Below are 26,027 nucleotides of genomic sequence, written 5' to 3'. Positions count from 1 at the left end.
GAGATGGGTGCAACAGGTGCTTGGGTGGTTTCAAGCGTGGGATAAACTTCTAACGGGTAAATGTATGTGTGATTAAATAAGGCAACCTGCTCTGAATACATGAAATACTTAGGATAATGAAGACTGTGACTCCTATAAAGTTTTTTAACAGATGAAGTTTTTTATCACTTGGGTAAAGCCAGCAGAATATATGAACTTGTACCAGTTTTGAATTGGCCTAATATCCTTATAGTAAAATGTGGAATATCCCTGTTTCTACTATCTAATTCTTCTATTGAAAGCATTGAATTATATGGAATAACTTTGTTTTACTGTCTTTATAGTTGAGTTACTTTCTTCACTGAGATCTGCTGTAAATGACTTATTTTCCCGGGTATTTGCACTTGCTCCAGATAATTAATTTCCATTAGGAAAGTTGGTCTGTCAGTCGTTTAATTATGAGGTGTACTAATGAACGTGGCTAACAAAATTCAAGTTCATCCTTCTCTACTGTGCTCATAACAAATAGGTATTCATTCTAGTGTTCAAATGCTTGAGAGGGCCTTTCAGACTTCACTTTGGGTAACGCTCTCTTGAGAGTATTGGGGAAGCTAATGTGACAGGCTGGGAAAGTGCCGAGTGCCCTTGTTTTCCAGAGGAACTGGCAGTATTGAGGTTCTCCGACGCTTGGTTGACTTGGCTGATCATGTGTACAAAGCTTCTAGAAGGCAGCATACATGGAAAAAAACACAGATGCTGTAAAAGCAGCACCTTTGTCACTTGAGGGGGAGGTTGTGTGCTTGATGTACGTGAAAAAGACTTAGCCAAATCCCAGATATTACTGAAGTTAAAACAAAAGTGAGCTTCCCCATAACTATCCCTGGGCAAACCTCCTACCATATCAGGTAGGAGCAGAACCATACAAGCTCAATTGCTAAAAAATAAACATGTGTGAAACCATTCATATATCATTCTGCAAACAAATACGTTTTCCAGGTTGTTTCGTTGTAGTCTAATAAATGATAAGAAAAGACCACAAAGACTTCTTAGCGTGTCCTGTACCTAGTTTAAACCTGGCTGGTTTCACCTGTGCCATTTAAAGAATGTTAAAAGATCTGTGTAAAAAGCTGATTTTTCAGGTTATTTCCTGTAAGCTGCTTTAGAAATTACTGAAGGACTATTTAATACATTTAAAACATTGAAATAGTCTATATTTTTTGATGTTTATTTTCATATTTTTTTATGGATTATAACAAAGCGGTTAGCATTTCACTGGAGATTTAATTTCTCCAGGAGCAACAGCCTAGGTATAGGAAAATGCAGGCTGCTTTTTGAAAATCGTGTTTGATGTTATAAAAATTGTCAATAAAGGGTGTACTGTTGGCATCTCAACAAGATTTAAGCTGATAAAATGACCTTTTTTGGAAAATGCTGACTGAAATTTCATTTAAAGCAGTCTTGGACTCACAAATTGTGAGAAGAATGTAAGAGTGTAGGTGTAAGGATGGTGTAATTTTCTGTATTTTTTGAGTTCCTCATCTTCTGTGGGATATAAAGTTTTTTACAATGAGAACAATCAGCCAGTGGAAAAATCTCCTGAGAGAAGCAGTGGATTCCCCAGCAATGAGCAATTTAAACATTTGGCTTATGGATTATCTTGTCTAGACCATGCTTTTGCCAAGCAAAATTGGACCAGATGGTCCTTGAGGTTCCTTCCAACTTGATATTCTGTGTTGCAGTCTAAGTATTTCTGTTCTTGTTTCTATAATCAACAGAGGTTTTGTTTTCTCAGGAGGAATTCCATTACCTGATAACACTAATTGTGCTACAACAGAGAACAAAAAGTTTTGGCTTGAAATGTAATAATGCTTAATACAAAAATACAGACCAGTGCACATCTTCATAAATTGACTGGTACAAGTTAGAATAGCATCCCTGGGATTTTTCAGCAATATTCAGTTTACAATAACTGATCTGCAGGCTTTACCAGTAATTTAGACTGTCTCCATTTGCTTCACATTTACTTCTAATGATAGCGTTGCCCAAGTAATGCCATCATATTTTTATCCCATTTATGCTTTTCCTTAGGATTATTTATTTATTTATTTATTCATTTATTTATTTAAATTTCTGTATGGACTGTCCTCTTATACAATCATCTCTAGCAGCTGCCTTTAATCTGTGATCCTGACTTCAAGTAAATACAAGACCTTTTCCTTCAAATTAAGCCAGCATGAGTTCTCTTCAGCTATTTTCAAACAAAAATTTCTCTTGCAGGAAATTCCCATTTTCATCTGAGATGATCATGTTTTTTATCTGTTTGTAGCTAAACAGATCAAGTTCTGGGAAAAATGAAGAGAAGAAAGGGAATAAGGGAAATGGGAAAAGTGAATCTGCTTCTGAAGGTGGAAAGACAGCTGTGGTGTTTTCTTTGAAGAATGAAGTGGGTGGATTGGTGAAAGCTCTCAGACTCTTCCAGGTAACACTTACAAATAATTTATGCTGGCTGGACAGAGGATGGCTACTGAGGCTAGGCTCTGTTGATATCAATCTAATGGACCGTGGCAGGAGGAACAGAGTGCAGCTACATTCACCCAGCAGAATTGAATAAAAGTAACTTTAAATTTTATGGACCATTGAACAAAGCATTTTGTGCTTGTGAAGGGTTTTCTGGAATAAAGTTTGACAGCGATACTGATGTTCACATGATTCACTTTAGGTTTCTGACATGATTCTCAACACTGTAAGCTAGGTTTGAAGTTGTCTGTGCAGGTCACAATGAAAGGAGGAACTTTAAGAGAGCAGTTTGGGATCTAAGTTAAATACAGACAGGTGATGCTGGTGGCAGCCTTGCTTGGTCTTGAAATTAGAGACACCTTTAAGTGTTTGCAGGGTCAGGGTTTTATGTGTCTAACTGGAATGTAAATTGTTAGATATTGGTTCCCAGGCAGATCCCCATGCAATCAGTGCTTTTCAGTCAGAATTCTGGTCAGAATGCTTGGAGGCGTGTCTGAGGATAATTAAAGCAGCACAATAAAAGTCTTAGGTTGTTCAGTCTGTGCAGTGAAGAGAATGTTAGGAGGTGGCTTGGACCATGCCTCTCAGGCCAAACCATCAGAGGGATGTAAGTGTGGGATCACTGGGTGTTACCAGTCCTCACTCATAGTAGCTGGCTCTGGGAACAGATTCCCAGGGCTGATGTGGGTTAGACATGTAAATTCTCCAGCCAAGAAAAAGATGTGAGTTAGACCCACAGGAGAGAGTTTGCCAAGAAGCAGGGTGTTTGGCAAAGAGGGGAAGCCGGAGTGAGTGAACAGAAGTTGCAGTAGGAGCTGTGTTCTCAAAGCAGCTGTTCTCCAAGGGTTAAGTGTCTAACTGCAGCTCTGGCTGAAATGCTGGTATGGGTTCACACCTGAAGTTCTGGATTTAAACATCTGCTGCCCCTTCTTGTGAATAGGCATAGAACTCTGGTCTCTTAAATTGTGTCTGGAAGATGTGGTAGGAATATCCACCCCCATCCACGCAGTCACATTACAATTTGAGTACTGCAGGGGGAGTGCAGGGTTTTGTTCTCAACCTAGAGAAGACAAAATTGAATTTCTGTGATTGGTTTGCTACACTGTATACACAGCTATGGTGCATGCCAGTGAAAGAACTCCGTCTGTGTATCCAGAGGTGCAAAAACAGACATTGCTGGTTGGCTCTACCAGAGGAGACGGCCACCTGAAATGGATGTTTTTGTAAAATACAGCGGGCAAGTGGAAATACAGACACAAATTTCTTCCCTTTTGGGAGTCAACGAGTATTTTATTGGCTTCACTGAGTAAGTGCAAGAATAGTTGTGAAAAGTAACAGATTGTTTCTGTCTAGCAAGAGAAAGGAAAAATCGGAGTCCATAGGAGGTCAGTCATGTTGAGAACAACCATCTAATCCAAACTCCTGTTTTGAAGCAGGGCTGTCACGCTAGATCAGGACAGCCATAGCACATTATGGTTATCTGTCTTTTTATGATACCCTTGGCAGACCAGTAGTTGTGGTAGGAGAGAGACCCCTCAGGAAAGTTTTCATGGTAAAAGTATTTACACTGTGATGTTTGTTGCATGATTTGTGTTTGATGGGGACATTGCAGTACAGAATAAATTGAGGTAGATTTTATTTATACTGCTGTTAATGCTTATGATATTGATAACTGCACAGTACATAGGTGAGGACTGATGCAAATTTATTCTCATAAAAATATTTTCTTCCTCAGGTAGTAAGGTATGTCTAGTAATATTTTTAATAACATCTGTTTAAAGAAGCATACTGAATTATATTTAAATTAGCAGCATTATTATGCAAATTACTGACTAAAATTGCATTGGAATTTAATATTTATAGCAACGATAAGTATAAAATTGCATTAAATGAAAAAATTGTGTTATACTGTTCTCTGTAAGAGATTGTTTTGGTAGATAAAATGAAATAATTACTTGGCTTTCTTAATTAAAAAAATTTTTTTTTTTACTTTCCATGTAAAGTTATTTTTTGTCATTGATATTTAGCATGTGCCACTAACTAATCCTGTAAATAGAAAAAGGGAGTACTTTCAATAAAAAGACCTTTTAATATCTGGAAAACTTTCCTGAGGAATGTGTCACCAATATTTCTCTTCTGACATTGCTCTTCTAGGTATGTCTGTATTTCATCTGTTATTTCATCTTTCCACAGGAAAAACACGTGAGTATGGTTCATATTGAATCACGAAAATCAAAGAGAAGGAATTCAGAGGTGGAAATTTTTGTGGACTGTGACTGCAGTAAGAAAGAATTTAATGAACTAATCCAGTTGCTCAAGTTTCAAACTAATATAGTATCTCTCAATCCACCAGAAAACATCTGGACTGATGAAGAAGGCAAGGCTGTTTTTATCACTCAGTTTAGACACTGACAGATGTTTTGCACAGGTATCTCCATGATCTTACACTCCAGTACATTCAATCTGCATTCTGTCTCCTGCAGATCTCGACTGTGTCCCTTGGTTCCCCAGGAAGATCTCTGAGTTGGACAAATGTTCTCAGAGAGTTTTGATGTATGGATCTGAGCTGGATGCTGATCACCCCGTAAGTGTAACACAAAATTCTCCAGTAGATGATTTGTTGGGTTATTTGCCAGTCAAGTAAAAAGCCTGTTGGCTGCTGATTGTTTTCAGAAGATGAGGACTGGTTTCTCTTTGGTAGTTTCAGTGAATTATTTTTCCTTTTCTGTAGAGAGATACACAAGATACAGGTCCTCCACAAAACTTATTCATTGTTTAGTGAGTATATCCCCTTTTGTTCTGCTTGCATTTAAAAAAAAATAAATTGGTTGATAGAAAGGTTTCAAACTTTAGAATTTGGATCAATGTGACCTTCAGTTCTGCCAGAAGTAGATCTTGGGTAAGAGTTACTATTGTTAGTAGGTGACAGAGAAGAAAGAATTATGAAGGAAGTATTTGGAACTCAGGAGATAATTACAAGATAAAACAGAGAAACATGTTCCTGTTTTTGATGAATGCAGCAGATGGTAAGATGTCTCTCATTGTTTCCTGACTTTGGTGGCAGGAGACAAGCCTTCATGCACAAGTTGTATCTGTAGTAGTGTCAAATGCTCAGTGCAAAAGACAGAAAAAAGGGGTTTGTTATTTTATTTCTTCTGGCTAATGGCTATAAATGCTTAATCTCTGAGTTTTTACATGGCAGATGATTGCAAGCATTTGTGTTAAAATATTTTCTCTTTCTATTAATCAAATGACTTGACTGAAAGATACTGGTGGTAGGTAGTTATATTAATTCCTAAACCAGGCTGGATTAAACTGTTATTGTCAGAAATTTCCATCTGAAAGGAAGTAGGCAGTGAACTAAGATACCGGACCATAAGACTGTCTTGTAATAGAATCAGATTAAACTCTAACTGTTGATGGTTTCCTCTGGTTTTTGTTGCACACATTTTGTGCAGTGGTGGGTGCTCAGGCACAGATTCTCACCCCTGCACACAGAAGCCAAATGGGCACCATCACAAAGCTCCATGGCAGCCCCACTGTCCCTGGTATCACCTGCCCACATACCAGCCACAATCATCATCATCATCATCATCATCATCATCATCATCATCATCATCACCTTGCTTGGTTCTCAGCCTCCTGTATCATGTGGGAACCCTTCCCATACTGAGGGTCCATAGTCAGAGAGCACGTTCCTGAATCCAGGTTTCTGCCATGTACTTTTGGAAGACAAACTGGGATTTAATTCACATTTTCTCTGAAAGGAAAAACCTATTGATTATCTTCAACCATTTACCAAAATTTGCTTCAAACAGAGGTTGTAGAGACAGCTCATTCCAGCTTTGAGTTTATGGCTGTGACAGGCCATTACATGCTGCTTTATGTTCTGAGCTGGTACCTTCATTAAATACTTGAGCACTCTGCTGAAAATTTGCCTTCAGTTTTACAGAAAACAAAAAAAGAAATTTGCATGATATGAACATATATTTTACACTTGGGAGGACTCTTACAAACACAATTTACACACCATTTGGTAGCCTATGCAGCATGCTAGATGTTGGAAATGGGGTAAGAACCCTTCAGTCTGTGACTGACCTTTGAAAGGCCACTCCAGGTGCCTGCCCTGTTCCTTAGCAGTGCTGTGTATGTGCCAGAGGACCAAAGAGAATTACCCTATTACAGAGCCTGTATGGATAGCACCACTTCAGCAGCTTAGCCTTAACCCACTCCACAATGGCTAATGATTTCAGTCTCAGTTTCATTATACTTGACGGGCATTTAAGTCCCCTGTTGTCTTCCATCATTTTCCAGGTCTCTTAAATGGTCTTCAGCTGAGTAACTCAAAATTTATCTCAAAAGGTCTCCTTAATAAGGAGATAAGGAGGCTCCCCCAGATCACAGTAACTTTTTACCAGTCAAAGAAGTTTTTCTGTGCAGGAGTGGAGGTTTGAAGGCTTTCTGTAGTCCTGTGAAATCCTCCCATGCTCTGCCCCAGCAGCACAGCTTTTGTTATGGGGCAGTAAAATGTCTTCTGAGTTTTATGGAAGCTCATACAAGTATTTGAAATCAAGCAATGTTATCTTTTCATTTGTTTCAGTATTTTGCATTTGTCTATGTAAGCAGTAAGGAAAAAAAGACATTTTTATTTTCAGCTTTGGCTGGGGAAAACTTAAATGCACTTTCTGGGCAACTTAGACAACACTTTACCCTTTTGTATATTCAGGACTTTGGCAGTTCTACTTTGAAAATAATTTACTCTTCTTGTAGTCCAAACCTGAAGTGCCTTTATATTTTCAAGATATAGAAAAGATCTTGTTCTAATTTTGAATAGCTCAAAGAGCTGTAACTGACCAGCATGGATATGTTATACAACTCTTTTGCTCTTAATATGGAAAAGGTGTGAGTCTACTGTAGCCCATAAGGTAGAGCCCTTCCTTTGTAACTCAGACTGGTGCTGGAGGCTGATGGTTCAGTTCCTAATGTGTTTGTTAAGATGGCAACTGCTTAAATAAGAATCTTCAACATGAGTTGCATAGATGATCTTTAGATGCTTTTTTCTAGAGAAGAAAGAAGTATTAAGAACAGGTAGATTATTGTGCCATGTACCTGTGTGTAGATCTCAGTTCAGATCAAGGAAAACATGAGTGAGATAAAATGACAGGGAAAAAAGTTTCCCTTTTCAACATCTTGGATGAATGATTGTACCTTTGTCCTGAAAGACCTCCTGTGGAACTCCAGTGAAGAAAAAAACATCCTTATTTTCTCTTGCAGTCCAGTAGAGACTGTTAATCAAAATACAAAGCAACTAAGTACTAAATAAACACTTTAATGATTTATTTTATAATTCTTACAGCTAATTTTATGTCCTTATTGTAAATTACTTTCTTCTTCCTTGCTTAAGGGATTTAAAGACAATGTCTATCGACAGAGAAGAAAGTACTTTGTGGATGTTGCCATGAGCTATAAATAGTAAGTACTGGCATAACTCTTCCTTGTGCTGCTGACTAGTTAGAATTCATGCTCTACTTAATTCTGTAGGATGAAGTTTAACAGTAGACAAAGTCATCCTTTAAACTTTGACTAGTTTAGTGTAGGCTATAAATTGCGAACCTGATGCTTAGAATCCTGTTACGTTTTTGATATAGCTACAGGAAAGTAAAGCATTCGAAAGGCAAGCAGTCTCTCTTTTTGTGTTTTATTCACAGCTGCTTAAACCTTGGAAAATATTTTATGGGTATTTACATGTCTTACTGACAAACTGATGCACTGCTGAATCACACGTATCTAGCATCCCTACATAGTTGGAAGAGCTCACTAAACCTCAAAATTACTTTTTTCTTTTGATGCACATACTATACTTGGCTGAGGCCAATACCATGAGGTTCAACAAACCAGGTGCCAGGTCCTGCATTTGGGTCTCAACAACCTGCAGTGCTGCAGGCCGGGAGAAAATTGGCTGGAAAGCTGCTCAGTGGAAAATGATCTTGAGGTGTTCGTCAGCAGCATCTGACCTGAGTCAGCGTGTGCCCAGGTGGCCAAGAAGGCCAGTGGCATCCTGGCCTGTACCAGAAATGGTGTGGCCAGCAGGATCAGAGCAGTGATTCTCCCCTTGTACTCAGCACTGGTGAGGCCACATCTCAAGTCCTGTGTTCAGTTTTGGGCCCCTCACTGTAAAAAGGACAGTGAGGTGCTGGAGCGTGTCCAGAGAATGGCAATGGAGATGGTGAAGGGGCTGGAACTCAAGCCTGATGGGGAGGGGCTGAGGGAGCTGGGGTTGTTTAGCCTGGAGAAAAGGAGGCTCAGGGAAGACCTTATCACTCTCTACAACTGCCTACAAGGAGATTGTGTGAGGTGGGGGTTGGGCTCTTCTCCCAGATAACAAGTGACAGGATGAGAGGAAATGGCATCAAGCTGCATAAGGGTTTAGATTGGATACTAGGAAACTTTTCTATTGAAAGGATGGTTGGGTGTTGGAGTAGGCTGCTCAGGAAAATGGTGGCATCACCACCCCTGCAAGTGTTCAAAAGGTGTTTGGATGTGGCACTTTGGGACAAGGTTCAGTGGTGAACATAGCAGTGCTGGGTTAACAGTTGGACTTGGTAATCTTAGAGGTTTTTTCCAGCCTTAACAATTGTATGATTCTATGATTGTACTGGGTACTGCAAAATGCCATTTATTGGTTTTGCCAATACAGTTCCAAAATTCTTAGAATTTAGTCAGTGCATTTCTATGTAGTTAGAGAATATGGTGGCTGAGCACAAGTACACTGCAAGTGTTTTCTCACGCTGATTTTTTTCCCTCTTTCAAGTCAGTATTTTCAATTTGCTACAGTGCCTGGAAGTTAGGAAACTTGCTGTTCTACCTACAAACACCTACTGTGTTGCAATTTTCTTGTCACAGAAGCACTCAACTAGTTCTAATCCTACTCTAGGTTTTATTTGCAACAGGTTTAAGCCCTCTTTCTCAAGGGAAAGAACATATTAATTTCATGTTCTTTTCCATTTTCTTCTCTACACTTCTTCAGGTTTTTCATTTTTTCTCCTTTGAGATTTCTACCTACGTGGTTTAAGAATATGAAATGTGCAAAATTTCCTTCCACTTATAGGATTCCTGTCAGGAATCAAGTCAAAACTGAATTTTTGAAGGTTTTTCAGTATAAGGCTATTATACAGCCTGCAGAAGGCTGGGGGGACAGGAGAATTAACTCTGCTTTTTGACCACATAATTTTGATTCTGTTTTTCCTTTACTTATGTCCCATGCCAGTCATTAAGCTATTACTAGTCCTACTCATGTAGGTGCTAGTGTTCTCTCCCCTTTCTGCCCACAGTGGTGTTTGTTTAGCTGGATGCTGATGACATCCATCCAGCACACTGGGCTGCTGCCTGCTGAGGCAGGTGTTTATTAGTAGAGAAGCTCTCTAGGCTGCCCAGGTAATCTCTGAGTTTAGCCAGCTTTCAAATGTAGATTGAGATACTTTTTTTTTTGTTAGAATGTTTGTTTAAAGCTGATTGATTTATTATCTTCCTTTTAGTCTAATGCTTGAAGTGAAGTTAGTGCTTCTTGCCTAGCATTTACTGCAGTGTGAAATGTCAAGTGGATACCTGTGGATGAGGGCAGGCTGTGTGTGCTTTCAGCTCCTTCAGTAAGTGGGATAGTTCTCCATTTATCCATGATGGTAGCAGTAGTGCCCTGCATTTCACAGCTGCTAACTTGCTGATAAGATCTTCTTTCCTTCTCCCTCTCAGCTGCCTAAGTGCTGGAAAGGCGACACAGCTGGCTTACTAAGCAGTAGTCAGTCTTTTGCTTCTAAGTGTGGTATTTTTTTCCACCCTGAAAACAGAAGAGAAACAGCTTTTTTGCAAAATAACATAAAGTAATACTGCATATTTCCAGAAAATAAAACAAATAAAGGATACAGAAACCTTTTCCTTCTTTAGATTTTGAAGGCTTAGGAACATTTTTGCAGTCACATTTCGAAAACTAAAAATCCAAACCAGAGCTTGTTTGAGGACCAGATCTTAAACTTCAGCAAAACTGCTCAGATGTACTCCTTCATTCCACTCATCTTGTCAAACCTTCAAAAGATTTCAAACTTGTCCTACTATTACAAGAAGAAAGAAAAGAAGTGGCTCCAAAATCTCTTAGCCAGGGACCAGGAAAAGTGGGAGATCAGTGCTTTGTGCAGTTACCTAATGTGTCAGAAATCTCATTCATACTTCAGGTCTCCTGCACTGGTTATCCTTCCCCCAGGGACATGCTCTATCTACTTGTCTGGACAGTCATTGTCTCTGGGTATCTGGGCAGAGACAGCTCTGGGAGACAGCCTCAGTATCCTGCTGCAGCACAGCCCAAGCCATGCTGAGGAAAGGCAAATCAAACCCACAGGGAAGACTGTGCTGCTACAGCTGGGCTGTTTCTGCTGCCCAAGCTGTGGAGCTGAGTTACTACAGGTGTCTTGACACTACAGCACAGTCTCACCACACTCCCTTCTGTTGTTTAATGACTGTTTACTTATTCCTACAAAAAGATCAGCTCGTTTACAAGAGCTGCACTCCTTGGGGTAAACATCTCTCAGTGTCTTCCAGTCAAGTAACCCTCCTAATCACTTACTGAGGCTTGATGTGTTTCTACTTTCCATTTTAGTTTGTAAAAAAACAACAACCCACATTAGTTTCCTTAAAAAAACCCAGAGATTTGGCTGCAAGGAATTGACTTCATAAAAAGTTGATTTGAAGATCCCAGATCAGCATTTCCTTCATGAATTGCTATAGTGGTAGATGCTTTGTTTTGCTTGAACATAAAGTGATGTTTTTAATGAAGAGAGAGAGAAAAACATTACAAAGTGAACTTGGAGGAGCAGGTATTTGGTGGAGCTGGCTGTTAAAGGAAAAGACACGTTAATAGAGCACAGCAGCGAAGATCAGCTGTATGAAATAAATGGACCAAAAAAGCCATAAAAAAACCATATTCCTCCCTCCTTCACTCAGCTTCTATCCTAAAGATAGTGAAAATGTGTTAATCTTGCTAATTGGTCCTTTGAGACTGATTAGGGTTTGGAAAAGTGTTGAGAAAATTAAATCTGTAGGAAACATACAATGTTTAAGAGGGAATTAATAATCTGAGTTGATAGCTCATGACCTTAGCAAAATGGAAAGACCCTATTTTAATAAGGAGAAATAAAAAATTAGATTTGTTTAGCTTGTAGAGTCATCTTAAACACAAGGAAACTGGCTATGCAGATTGGCCATTTCCATGATTTATTGAAATGTTTGAGTGCAATGTGGGTCTTGCCTGTTGAAATAAGAAGGTAAGAAATAAGAGGGTTGCAGAGCTGAGGGAAAAGGGCATAGATCCTCCCACAATTCTGGCTGCCTTGATTCTCTCTATAAAGAAAGCAGTATCATGATCAGCTGGAAATAAGATCAGCTCTCCTAGGCATAAAACCTATTAAGGAATTAATGTTCAGTGAACCTTACTTCAGTACTAATGAATTAATTGAAACAATAACTAAGTTATAAACCTTTTAGTAAGTGGTGAACAAGCTTCAGATCCTTGATTGTGTTTATGCCTTTCTAGTGACAGGCTAAATAGAAACGTGAGCTTTTCCACTGGTAAAACACATTTTCCTCCTTGGTGTGCCAGTGCTGATCCACACTGGTTGTATCCACAGTAGAGGTCAGGCCTAAGGAGGGGGGATGAGGCTGGGTATTCTGGCAAGCACAAGTGCATGGAGTAGCAACCTGTTGTGCACAGCACAATTCAGAATAGCTGTGCCGTGCTTTCCATGAGCTGGCAGGCAGCTTAAGGCTGGTGTAGTGTTAAGGGGGAAGACGGATACTAGGCCTGAAGGACTGTCTGCCACTGCAGGATGGGCACAGACCCAGTGCAGCTTCTGCAGATGAGAAATACTTCACTAAGTGTGTTGCAATTCTTGTCATGTCTGCAAAAGTAGCTGACAGGGAGCTAGTGCTTGTATTGGATATTCTGCAGTCCCTACCAAGTACGAGCACCTCATACAAAGTTGCCTTTGACTGACAGATAACTGCCATGGATCAAAATCCTTTGATATCATGAAAGGCAAGGGGATTAAATGGTAAGTTTTCAATAAAGATGAGGGGACAACCACAATGAATGTAGGGCAGATGATCCTCTCTTGTGCATGTAGGGACTGCATAGCAGCAATCAAATGTGACATGAGGGCTTATTCCTTGTTACCTCGTACAGTGGAGACAGGATTATGAATTGAGCAGCAGCCGCCAGCAAAGCCCATCACTGCGGTTCTCGTGCTGCAGTGGAGCTGCCCGTGCCTGATGTGCCTGTTCAGCTGCTGCCTGTGCTGCTGGGGAAGCTGCAGCACCGGGCTGGGAGTGCCCACCTTGCCAGCCCTGTGGCAGGGGAGTGAGAGATAAGGACTGATGGAGCGGAGGAGGATGCTGTGAATCCCGATCTGTACATCGTTACAGTGTGGCAGAAGATGCCTGAGGAGAAGGCAGATTGCAGAGATTACATATTCTAGATTGTGAATATTAAATCCAGAGGAACATCACAGTATTTCTAGGGGGAATTAATGACATGAGATGATGGCCCATGACCATGTCATGGGAAATTCCTTACAGCTAAATACAAGGCAGTGCAAGTTGGAAGGAGCTCTTCACAATGTTCACACTATCAGTCAATTTTGAATTAACTGTAACTACTCAAGGTAAATCTTGGATGTCAGAAACAGATTTACAGGTATCTGGGAAGGCTCCTGCTTTCCAATATCTGTACATCTGTGCAAGCAGGAGGGGGCACAGGAACAGGGCAGAATTTAAACAAAAGGAGTGATGTGTTTAAAGGCTTAGTTTCCTCTAGGCTGGGCTCCTGGCTCTGAGATGAGCTTCCTCATAATGTAGTCCTGCATGAACTCGGAGTTCCAAACATATCTGCACGTGTAAGCAACTGTCTAAGCAATCAAGACACTTTTTTAAAATCGGATCCATACATTTCTAAGCATTTATGTAATTGCCTAATCTTCACCCAGCATTTGATGCTGTATGAATATTATGTATTTTAAAGAATGGATAGAGAATGCAGTCTGCTGGAGGTCTTAATCAATCTACTTGTTAGACTGAATCAGGATCTTCAGCCATCCACTTGCAAAGTTACCAGTGGCAGTAAACAGAGAAATATTAATCTGGTATAGGAACCAGACTGATATTTCTTATATGATATATAAGAAATCCATCTTTCTACTATGATAAGTACAAAGATTAAGAAGTAATGAGATTGCTTAGTAAGAAACACAATTCTTAAGGAAATTATAGAATATGTACATCATAGCATCAAGAAATAATTCTAAAGAAGAAGCATCAAGCTGTCAATTAAAAATAGTTCAAATAGTTTTAATAGTCTCATTTGCCTTTATTTCAATAATACTTTTTGTGAAAATATTGCTATCTACAATCTGTCTGCAGTCTGGTTGTATTTAGATGTATTTTGTATTTGTATTTGTGTTTTTTTTTTTTTTTCCAATAGTGGTCAACCCATTCCCAGAGTGGAGTACACAGCTGAAGAAGTTAAAACTTGGGGGGTGGTATTTAGGGAACTCAGTAAACTCTATCCCACTCATGCTTGTCGTGAATATTTAAAAAACTTTCCTCTGCTGAGCAAGTACTGCGGATACAGAGAAGATAATGTGCCTCAGTTGGAAGATGTTTCTATTTTTCTTAAAGGTAAGATTCATATTTGGTTTATCAATGGATATGGTTTCATAAAACACTCTTTTTTTTGTTAGTATGGAGTACAAAGCACATTGAAAGAAAACACTCACAGCATTGTCAGTGGCCTTTGGTTTTACCTGAAGTATCCTTCTGGTTTTGGTGTTCTCTGTGGCAGAGAGTTTTTTGAGTCAAGACAGTATTATGTAGTATTTGCAAGTATGAAATGGAGAGAAATGAATCAGCTGAACATGTAGAGCAGGATGTTATCTTGTACAGGGAGAAAATCCCTCCATATGGTGAGAAGGAAAAGCTGAGTTAGGGCTGCTCTCTCATTGCCATTCAAAATCTCACACTTCTTTCATTAGTACGTTTTCAGACTACGCAAAGCAGGCAGTGATACCTGTTGCAGAAAAACTTGAAACATTGTCATGTACAAATTTTGAAAGAAATAAGGAGCTAATTTTTGAGAGAAACATGCTTTCTGAAGTCACTGAGTCTGAAATTGTTTCACTCTGGGATTAATCTGAAAAAGGAACACTGTAAAGTATTTCAATGAGGACCTCAACTATAAAAATAATTATTTTATTGACACGAACAATATTTTATCTGTAAAAATAAGGACAGTTTTGTTTTAATCCTATTCTGTTCTGTTAGTTTTTTTAACGTATTTTGCATATTTTCCAATATGGATCTTCTCTCCCATTTGGTACCAGACATAAAAATTTTAAGAACATCACTTACGGTACCTTAGCACTTTTTTCTAGACAAAGATATCCAGGCCAACTTTGAAATAGCTCAGGCTGTTTTCATTATACGTACACTAGCAATGCAAAGTACTTCTTGTATGTAATAATTGAAAATGATGTGTGGTGATGGTCAAGATTCTTTGCGTCATGCTTCTGGTAGAACAATTCACAACAGATCTGCCACCAGAAAGTGATACAGTGATCTGTGTAATGTGGTCTTTCATTATCTCCTTCACTTCAGAGAGGTCTGGCTTCACAGTGAGACCAGTTGCTGGATACCTGTCTCCCCGTGACTTTTTAGCTGGCCTAGCATACAGAGTCTTTCACTGCACTCAGTACATACGGCACGGCTCAGATCCCCTCTACACACCAGAACCGTAAGTTGCTGCCTTCTCCTCAGTACTGAAAAAATATGCCCACCAGTTTCTTGAGTGAAACAAGTTAATTTGCCAAGATTGAAAAGAGAAACCTTTCTACAAAATGTGAAATTCTTCTTACACTGTTGAGTACAAAATCCTTCACAATCATGAGCCAGAATTTAATTCAAGGAATTTTTTGTTGACTTTTACAAGGGTCTTAAATAACTGGGTAATTTATATAGTGAGCCTGAAATACTATTAGATTATATTTCAGTGGAAAATGGAGTTTTCACCTAAAAATTTTAAGAAAGTGTCTATAATTTTAGTTTCTGCTGGACAACTAGAAAGAAGTTGTGGAAAAAATCCCCCCAAATATCCTGAAAAAACCCTGCTTTCAGAATTCTAATTTGGTCTCCTGTGTCCCCATTTTTATTTTTATTTTTTTTTTGGACCAGGTTCCACAGCTGAACTTCATTTCTCTCCTATAACACAGCACAAGCAAGACATGGGGCACTATTCTCTTACCAAGAGTGAATATTAGATATGAAGCCTTGTTACAGGGAAATTATGACAGAAATAAGAGACACTTTAATTACAACTTTTATAGGACAGCATTGCAGCTTTTCCAAAACAGAATATTGCAAGTTAATGTGAAATATTTTGGCATATGGTCTTTTGATGAAAAGTGAGGAAAAAGAAGATCAAAGAGATTGTAGTTCTTGTCTTGTGTTATATATGCTGTATTCTGTGCAGTAATAGCAGAACAGTACATGTCATTTAGATAATATGGAGGTAGTTTTACCAAAGGTATCTGCTGATCTTGTAACCACAGGAATGACATTTTTGCAGTGAATCAGTCATCAGGCAGTTAGCATGAAATTGTAGCTGTGGTTTAATCAGCTTGAGTGTGTTTGATTTTTTCCCAAATTTACACAGAGGATTCATACACCTATATTCAGCTCCAGTTCTGCAAACATTTGGATTCATGCCTCAGTTTGATTCCATGAACTGACTGCCAAAACCATGGAGTAATGTTTTTGAATATAGAAGGTTTAATGGCACTGCATACTAAGCTGTATGTAAAAATGTGGAAGCTTTATTCAGGCAGAGTCACCAGGTGGTGCTGTTAGACACTCAGCTGCCTTTTTCCTCAGCCCCTGAGCTGGGTGAAGTACTTGCTGAAATGCTCTGAGGCTAGCTTTGTGTGCTTGTTTCTTTTGGAAAGGAGGTGGTGATCCCTGAAGGAATTCAGTCGCTTCTATAACCTCTGTAATTAGAACTTAAATCTCTTAGATTTGTAGGCAAATTGATAGAATGGAAAATCTTGAAAGAAAGGCTTGGGTGGAAAGAAGGGCTGAACCTCTTCTGGTCTATTTAAAAATATCTGTTGATATTTCATATAAATAAATGATACAGGGGACGTACCAGGCTTTGCATCAATGATTTCCTCTCCTGTGGGAAGCCAGTGTTTCAGGCTGCAGCAGGTACCAGTGTTCAGCAAAAGAATGATGACGTTTATTAACTTAGTACAAACTAGAAGAACATTTTCATCTACTGATAAGATATTTAGGTACATAACTCCAACAGGATAAAGGCAATAACATCTTCCAGGAAGCAATTAAATGTGTCTGTGCTTTTCCTGATGCTTTCTGGTTCATTGATTTGTGTATTTGAGAGCCCTGCAGTTCTCAGGATGCTGCTTTTACATTCAAAATTATGCAGTGGATCTTAGCTGATCCTTAGTAGTAATGGCAGCGGCTTGTTTGGTAACCTTTCTGGTTACTTGCTGTCTGGAAAGTTGCTGAGTAATAATAACAGTTGAGTTAGGATGAAGGTTTTTATTCCTTATTTGAGCTGAACTTAAAAATACAGGTTATGGTCTTAACACCTCTAAATATGACTAACAGAGGATTGAAGTTGTCATTTTCTAATGATATTATACCCTCTTCTTGCAGACCTACTGGTTCACCTTAGTTAAGTAATGTGTACTGACTTTCAGGAACTCCATAGGAAAATTTTGAAAATCCCTTTAAAAATGTATTTATGATTTTTTCCATAACATAGAACACATAAGTGTTACCAGAAGTGTAGGGTGAAAGCCTGGTGCTTTTCTAAATCAGTGGAAAAACTAAATTGACTTGAGTGGGGACAGCTCTTAATCTTCTGCAGTAGCTGCAATGCCCTGAGATCTCCTGGTTGATATATGGGGCCATAATGAGGTTTGCTGCAGGTCCCTGGCTGGTGAATGTTGCATTTCAATGATATAAACCTGGTTAAAAGGCTCCCTTTGACTTCAGTGGGCTTTCCATCAGATTTAACACCCAGGCTACAGAGCTAGATACAAATTAGAGAGTTCATTTGGTTTGATCTGTATCACAACCATATGCATTTTAAAACATATTTCTTCCTGATTTTAATTATGTTTCTACTACATTCACAGAGCTATGTAGATTTCTTCTGCTCTACTAACTAATTTACTCCAAGAAAAATCTTTTGCTGTGAAAAGTGCATTAAAAAATCTTATTTTCTCTGAGCAATGTGTGTGAATAAATTAAAGGAACTTAATTATTTTCAGAATAAGACAAAACAAAAGAATCAAGCCTTGGTAGTTAAGCAAAGAATTATATTATTTAGACTATCTATAAAGGGCCAGACTAGCAGGGAAGTCTAAAAGACTTCAATGACAATCCCAAATGCTGGTTCATGTTTCTGCCTGAAAGATTTTATGGGTTTGGTTTTTTTTTATTGTTCTTATGCTTTTTGCTTTAAGCTCCCCTCTTTGTAACTGCACATTCAAAATACTACTTTGCATAGCTTTAATGGAAGAATCTACAAGCTAAAGGCATGAGAGAAATATCTTCTGCCTCCTCATTCTTTTCCCCTTGCCAAGAGAGACAAGTTAATGGGATTAGGCTTTGTCTGTTCTCATTTTGTCTGCAAGAGTGGACAGAAGAAAGACCATGTGTCCCAGTGCAGAACTGGGAATAAATCAGCTTTGCTTATTTGTTTCTGGGGGTTGTGGCTTCAGCACAGGAAAACAGAGATGTAGGCTCAGGTGTCAGTAGTAGTGATGCTGCTGTAAAAGCCTGCCTGCAGGTGAGTGTGCTTACCTGGAGCCAGGAACTTGGAGCCAGTTTCATTGTTTGCTTCTGCTTGAACTGCTGATACAAAGCTAAATATATCTGGACTGATGGAGTGTAGCACAGATGCTCAGCAATTAGTGTTGGTTTGCCCAGTGGAGGTAAGAATTGTTGTGCTGGGCTTCCAGAGAATGGCATTGTGGCCCATTTTTATGTTGGAAGTTGATGGTTGGAGAAATCAGGCTCTGCCAGTGAATTGCTTGGTACTGGGAAGTGGTGTGTCTGTCTGACTGCAAACCAAATTTCTCAGCTGTCCTTTGCATTGTTAGTGAACTAAATCTTGCAAGAGATGATAGAAGAAATTGTGATTGGAACAGAATTAATTTAAGCAGGGCCTTTAGCTTTGGTGATAATCCAGTTAAGCGATGCAAACTGCCTCCTGAACAAAGAAATGGAGGCATGCAGAGCTAACCAATTTTTCCAGTCTCAGTTCCAATGAGAAAGGGACTACCATCTAGACTATGGGTCTTGTTGAATGAATTGCTCACATGTGAAGTTGGGTCAAACCTGTCACACACCACTTCTTGTGGTGCTTGTCTCACCAAAAAGTGTGACTGCAACATGAGCAGAAGTTGCTCTGCATCTGTCAGTGAGACCATTTGGACTGAGAGGGAAGACTTGTATGCGTCCCTCCAGTTTTGGAACTGTATTTGATACATTTCTGGTGAGGCAAACTAGGAATACCAAAAACTTTAATTTTCACTTGTATATTCAGAAACTTCTATTTACTACTATCTACCTACACATTATTGGTTCAGACTTTTTGGTGAGGATAACGAGTAAGAAGACTTTAAATTATATAGGGGGTTGTTTTTCTGTTCATGATTTATCTGAAGTGTCATGTTCTGTGACTTTTCAAACAAAAATAGTTTGTAAAAGACAAATTGGATGATTTTCGGTAGAAGGCAGAAAACTTGATGTTTTCTTCCTGCCTTTAAAACATTTGTTTACAGCTTAGGATAAGGAAAAAAAAAAAAGAGAGAGAGAGAGAGAGAGAGAGAGAGAGAAATGTCTTTGAAGAGACAAAAGCAAAGGAAATGTCAGATTGGATTTTTAAAGTGAACTTTACTACCAAGTCCATTATTTCCTGTGAACAAGTGCAGCAAAACTTTCAGAATTGTTTGAAAGCTTTTGTAGATGATGCATGTGCACTTCCGTTAGCAGTTTTTTGTACACTTATGTCTGCACTTTGTCATGACTAACAATGCACTTACAGATGTGAACAGCTGTTCTTTTTGAAATGATTTGGATTCTCTGCTTTTTCTGAAATTGGCTTGCTGAAAAGTAGACTGCATAACAAAAGTACCCGGTAATTGCAGTAGAATCTTCTGACTAAATGAGAAATCAGGTGCACAGAAACCTCAGTAAGTATTGCCCCATATTTCTGGGGGCAAGTGGAAAAATGTTTGCTGTGGGGTGCTACCCAGGTACAGAAAGAGGAATGGACAGAAGGAAGAGGAAATGTGTTGGATTTTCATTTATGTGGAGAGAAAAGCTGAAAACTGTTCTTATGGGACATCTGGCTTTCCTCTGGGCAGTTCAGCCTTCATGTCACCAAGCTGGAAAGATTGTAGTGATCAGGCTCTTCCACTCAGTCTGGAAATGATGAGCAAATCACAGAACAGCTGGGGTTAAATGATATATAACCTATTTAACAGAAACAAATGTATTTCTACCTACACGTAGAAACCATATATACAGGGAAGAACTACACTGTAAAAACCATGCTTCATTGAAAGGCTTCTAAGATAGGTGTCAGACCCATGTAAAATGGCTTATGTTAAATTAATTACAGAATTATTATGGTATTAATTTCTGTAATGACTCTCTTTTCATTTTCATTCCCTTAGGGATACATGCCATGAACTCCTGGGACATGTGCCTCTACTTGCTGATCCCAAATTTGCACAGTTTTCACAAGAAATAGGACTTGCTTCACTGGGAGCATCTGATGAAGATGTTCAGAAATTAGCCACTGTGAGTCAAAATCTTTTTGTGACATGCTCTCTCATCTCTCCTCCTTTTTAGCTGATGAACTGATGTGCATTGTCTTATTAGAGGTGACTACATTTTCAGGTTCCAGGTGACTATGATGTGATAATCACAGAGCTTTTGGTTTTTTCCCCATTGTTTTTGAGAAGACCAAAGCTGATCACACTGAGTAATCAGTTTCAATTTTTATTTTTAATAATCACCAATTTTCAGGGCTAGCTGCAATGAATTTTTTTGCTTTTGTTTGCTTTAAGGTGCTGGAAATGAATAAGAAAGGTAAACTTGGGAAAAAAAATACATTTTGATGTGTGCTCTGATCTTTAGACTGTTAGCTCCTCCACAGGTGGTCACTTTAGCTCCTAGCACTGATATTTCTGTACTCACTGTTCAGGTTTGCATCTCTTAATTTTATTCCAGTGTGTGATGGATTTTAAGATGACATTGCATCCTTACCTCGTGCTCCCCTTGGAGAATATTAAGCCAAGGCTGTGTAGCAGTAGATCAAGATCAAGTGCCTTGGCCAGCAGCTGGGAGATGGATTCTATGTTGAATCAAGTGAGGCACGAGTCAGCAGACAGTGTGAGCTGTCTGTGTGTTAAAGCTGTTAGATGCTGCTGAGACTGAGCTTTCATGGCCTTTGTGTGAGGGACCCTGTTAAGCTGTCATGAGTCTCCACTCCTGAGCTCCTGACAGCCCTGTTCTATTGCCACATTCCAATAACTGGGATGCAATCCTTTGCATCATGACATAAATTAGTGGTCTTTACCTCTTGCTTTGTTCATTTGTTTTACTTACTGTATATTTCCTTTGGTGGATCCTGTTAAAACTAATGCGGCAAATAATTTAAGGAGCTGTATTGGATTAAAAAACTCCGTATTTATAAAGCTCCATATTTAAACATTCTATCTTCTGAAAAATTCTGAGATCTGGCAGGGGAATTGGTTACTTTAAAACTTTTGCAGCATACTGCTGCTCTTCTACACAAGAAGTGCAGTGGGGATTTAAAGGCTTGGAAATAAGTGTTGGATGTGGAGTCAAATTAGGTTCAATTAAAACGCAGAAGTTTTGATGCACTGGCTTAGCAGAGGCTTAGAGTCCTATTTGCCAAAAAAGGTGTTTGTACCCCTTTGACTTGAATCTTGTTTGATTCGAATCTCCTGGCTTCTCCCAGAAGAAGTCACTAAACTAAATCAAACTCTCTTCACTCCTAGTTAGACAGGCTTGACACCTTGCTCATGGCCAGCTCCTCTCTCATGATTATGGGTGTGTTCCTTGTTTTTCCAATGGATGTCTGGGGAGAAGAAACTGCTTGTTTGGAGGAATCATTAATGTTGAGTGGGTATTTCCACCATTTGCTTCAAAGGGACTTAGTAGGAAACAGACCTACCTTGCAGTCTCAGGAGAAGCTACCTAACTGGCTGTCTCTGTAAGTACTGTGAGGAAAATGGCATGCCCAAATATGTCACCCCAAAATAACCTTGGATGACAGGGGCCTGTTGCAGAGGATGAAGTTGGTACTGGGCTGTTTGGGTAGAGATCTTAATATAAAGTGACCTCTGAATATTATATAAATGGTTGTACTCCTCCCCCTCACAAAAGTTCCAAGTTATGACTGAATGTGTCATCTGAACAATGAGCTGCTCCTGAATCATAAAGCAAAAAATAAAAGAAGGCAGCTGAATCACTTTCCCTTATCACACTGAGAATCTGATATCTGAGTCAAAGTTGATTTCTCCTCCCATGCTGGAAATAGCTCTTTCAGGTGGAAGAGACATTCAGGAAGAGTCTGGCGAAGTTATTTTTCTACAGGAGCACAATGAGGGGCTGCACTCCCCTGGGGTAGATGCTTGACAAATACAGAGATGTTACTTGCCCTAAAATGTGCAATGTAAACAGCCAACTTGAGAGCAAGTAGAAAGAACACCTCTCAGTGGTGAGGGTGAGGAGGCCAAGAAATTCATTCAGCTAGGCACCAAATGTCACCTGAGGTGCCATTGACTAACATTTGCTGCGTTCAGTCCCATTTCCATCCCAGATAAAAAACAGACGCAGCAAGCTGAGAAATGCCAGCCAAGAGCCTTAACACAGAAAAGCATTGCAGGTTCCAGTGAGGTGACTTCAAAGTAAATAGAGAAACTAATGGAGAGAGAGTATGCATATTAATGAGCTTGAAACAATATGCCCAAAGCAAGCTTGCCATTAGCCTGACCTTCTTCAAAAGATAGTGACATTAAGTGCTGAGCCATTACAGGGATGACAATGACATTAGGAAGAGAGGAAAACACCTCTTAGGAATTCAGACCAGAAAGAGGAATTATTGCAGGTGATTTCATAATCTTTTGCTCCATTCTGCTCTCAAAAAGACACTGTGTATCAGCTTTGATAGATCTGCTTTTTGTGCCCTGCCCTGAGCTGCAAAGGAAGGGTCTGATGCTTTTGTCCCTGCAGGGCTGACACACTGGGTGTAGAGCAAACTGGAGCCTGGTGCCTGGGCAGACTAGAAGCGTTTTGTAAATTGCTATTAGTCATGTCTGTGCAGCCCCATTGAGGGCAGGAATTAAATGGGAGAGCATTGCAGGGGCTCTGGTGCTGGCCAGCTGGAGGGAGAAGAATGGCTGCAGGGGAAGAGAGTTGAAAAGACAGTATGCAAGTTCCCTTCATCCTCATGGGGTCTTGTACGCAGATAGGGGAAAGAAGAAAGGAACTGCTTCTGCTTTGTCATGAGAGTGGAATACTGAAAGAGCCAAAAGACTGTCTTTTAGTGGTTTGTTGAGAGATTTCATTTTCATTTACAATCTTTTAGGAGAGTAAGAAAGAGGAAAGACACAAAAAAGTTGGCAGAGGTAATGTTACTGAAACGGAGTGAGGTATTTGCACCATCCACTTCTTTTTGTGGAATGTGGTATAATGCAGTTACTGGTTTAGGCAATACAATATCAACCATGCATATCTGGTTTCTTATTATTATCATCATCTTTACTCATGTCTTGTCCTGTTCTGATTGATTTTCTAAAACTGCTTTTGAGCTAATTTTTCAGCATGTCTGATCTTCCTATTTTCACATAGCACAGAAATAAAAAAGGCTGTCTTTTCTGCTTACCTATCAAACCATAAGCTATGGAGAGGACTTGACATGAGGTGTTTCAACTAATTTATGTAGTATATCATTTACAACATTTAACAGCATGTAACGTAAGGTTTTGTCAGAAAAATTGTACCAAAAAATACATCTCGATTTACATTTCAGTGCTAACTTGTAATTTGTGGACTTGGGAGCTGTCTTTGTAAAGCTGCAAGTTTCTAAGCAGGAACCTGCTTGTCTTGCTAATGGCAGAAATGACTCCTGACTTCTGCTAAGTTGTTTCAGCACAGCTCAGGTTGTCCCTTCAAGATGCAGTATGTATAGGATGTGTTTGTGTAGGCGAAATTCAGTGGGTGGCAGTTCAGAAAAGGGGATAGCAGAGTGTCTTTTTCATGCAGTTCATCACCAAGTCTTTCTGCCCAAGAATTTGGTCATTAGGGCCTAATTAGTTTCACTAAGTTTTTTCCCAGTCATTACTCACAGTAAGTTATATTTAAACATTCAGTTCTTTAGAGCTGTAAAACTTTCACCTTTTCATCTTGATAATATTTGTTCTTGAATTTTAACAGCATGGGACAGTAAAAATCAAGAAATTTCTTTAGTTCTGGCTGTCCTTTAAGTGGAAAACCACAACAATTGCTTCTAAATCTGAAGGAATTGTGTGTGATGAGATCTTGTAAAAAACTTGTTATGAATCTAAAAGTTTTACCTTGCCTGGATGACTGAGGACAATAGCTCATTTCTAAAGCTAACTTCAATTTATCTTTGTATGTATCACGAACAAAGTATTTTAGAATTATATACTGAGTTAAAAAAACTGCCTCTCTCTGGCTTGTGATAATTCTTGTGACTTTACTTGCCTGCCTTACCTCAGAATCTCTATTTTCCTGTCTTGTTGACATCATTCTAGTCCTTTTCCCACACTGGAGATCTGGCACATTATTCAGGACAGTTCTCCATTATGTTTGCTGAGGACATAACCAGAATGGAAGAGACAGAAGCATTTTGGATAAAGACTGAGTAGCATTTGGTAACTTAGGGAAGACTCAGCGTTTGTGGTCTCACTAGATAGAATAGCCTCTCATCTTCACAAACAACAGATTAGATTTCCCATAGGGACTATTTAGTACTGCCAGGCTGTAAGTACAGTTTGTGAACTGGCTTACTGTCTGCTTCCATGGATGAGCTGAGAAGAAAATTTGAGATTTTGAACATTCTTGCTACATCTAAAATCAAGACCACCTGTGTGTTTCTCATTTATAGTTGTGAAATGACTGATAGGGAACTAACCATCATTGTAAGTCCGTGACCAGTTCCCCTGCTGAAGCTATTCTGACATATAAAAATAATTATGTATTGGCCAACTGAAACCTCGTATTACAGCCCAAGAGCTATGGCAGTCACAGAGCATATTGAAATTTGACATTCAAATCTCTGCTTAGTCTTTTTTCTGTGTCCCAGTTGCATGCTATGTATGTGTGACGGATGTCAAGGGTGAGCACAGTGAGCACCTTAAATCCAGCGGTGACATAATGGAATTTCTTGCATAAGTGTTACTTCCAGGTACAGCTGTAGTTAGTGTATAAAGGAGCAGCAGCAAGAAAAGCTGGGAGTGAATATGCTAATTAAAATTGCTTGAGTAAATTTTGCTGGGCTTACAGGAGACATATGAAATTATTCTGATTTGGGCTGTATGTCATTTAAGGGAGATGAATCAATTCCCAGGATAAAAGCTAGGAAGATAAAGCTGAAATCAGGTATGATGGATCACTATAGACAGACACTGTCCTGGTATACCATGATCTGTATTGTTTATCAATAGATGGCCTGGGCTATGTTTCTGGTCCTGACTTTGGCCAGGCAAAACCACCCATATGAAGATGTATTTGGAAATCGGCCAAGTGTGAAAACTGAAACTTTAACAAGGAGCAGAAGTGGAAGCAGATGAAATTTGGTGGCTTTCTTGACCATTACAGAGGTGTGTTTGAATCAGGAGAAAAGGATAACTTATTAATGGATTACTTTGTTTGGTGAAGTGTTGGGCTTACTGACTACTGCTCTAAAACCATTCTGTAATTTGTGGGCTTGCTCTGAAAAATGTTCTAAAGGAATTAATAAACAGTAATGGTCTCCATTTTTAAGGGTTGATTTCAGGAGTACTTTTTGATAAAGTAGCTGAAGCACTGATGTGACATCCTTTATACCTTATGCATAATCAAAAAGGGGGGCAGAAAAGATAGTACTTATGTCACAAAACAGTGACATAAGGTGGAAAAAAAACAACTGTAGATTCAAGGAATCAATATTTAATATTCTAGAATACTGCAGTGGTCTCCTGGAGTGCATTGTTATGGTCATTCTGTCAGATATTTGTGGCACAAGGAGAAAAGTACCAGCAGAGATACTTAACCAGCTTTAAACTAGCCCTTCAGACTGAAGGATTCCATTACTGGAATTGGGAGCTAATGCTTGATATTTTCTGCAAGAATTGTGGCAGTCTGCTGAG

The 26,027-nt window shown here is 39.2% G+C and overlaps 1 protein-coding gene across 1 annotated transcript in view; it reads left to right on the top strand.

The window, feature by feature from the left end:
- The window catches only part of LOC131572829 (tryptophan 5-hydroxylase 2), a 50,261-nt gene that overhangs the window by 874 nt on the left and 23,360 nt on the right, over nt 1-26,027 (top strand). The window contains exons 2-8 of the mRNA XM_058826212.1: nt 2,306-2,458; nt 4,690-4,873; nt 4,980-5,080; nt 7,901-7,968; nt 14,018-14,214; nt 15,190-15,325; nt 20,298-20,424. Of these exons, the coding sequence (XP_058682195.1) occupies nt 2,306-2,458; nt 4,690-4,873; nt 4,980-5,080; nt 7,901-7,968; nt 14,018-14,214; nt 15,190-15,325; nt 20,298-20,424 (966 nt within the window). The remainder of the gene's footprint in view (nt 1-2,305; nt 2,459-4,689; nt 4,874-4,979; nt 5,081-7,900; nt 7,969-14,017; nt 14,215-15,189; nt 15,326-20,297; nt 20,425-26,027) is intronic.

The sequence above is a fragment of the Poecile atricapillus genome, chromosome Z (assembly GCF_030490865.1).
Source record: "Poecile atricapillus isolate bPoeAtr1 chromosome Z, bPoeAtr1.hap1, whole genome shotgun sequence".
Taxonomy (NCBI): domain Eukaryota; kingdom Metazoa; phylum Chordata; class Aves; order Passeriformes; family Paridae; genus Poecile; species Poecile atricapillus.
The sequence above is the reverse complement of the archived record's forward strand: the minus strand, read 5'-3'. Positions and strand labels throughout refer to the sequence as shown.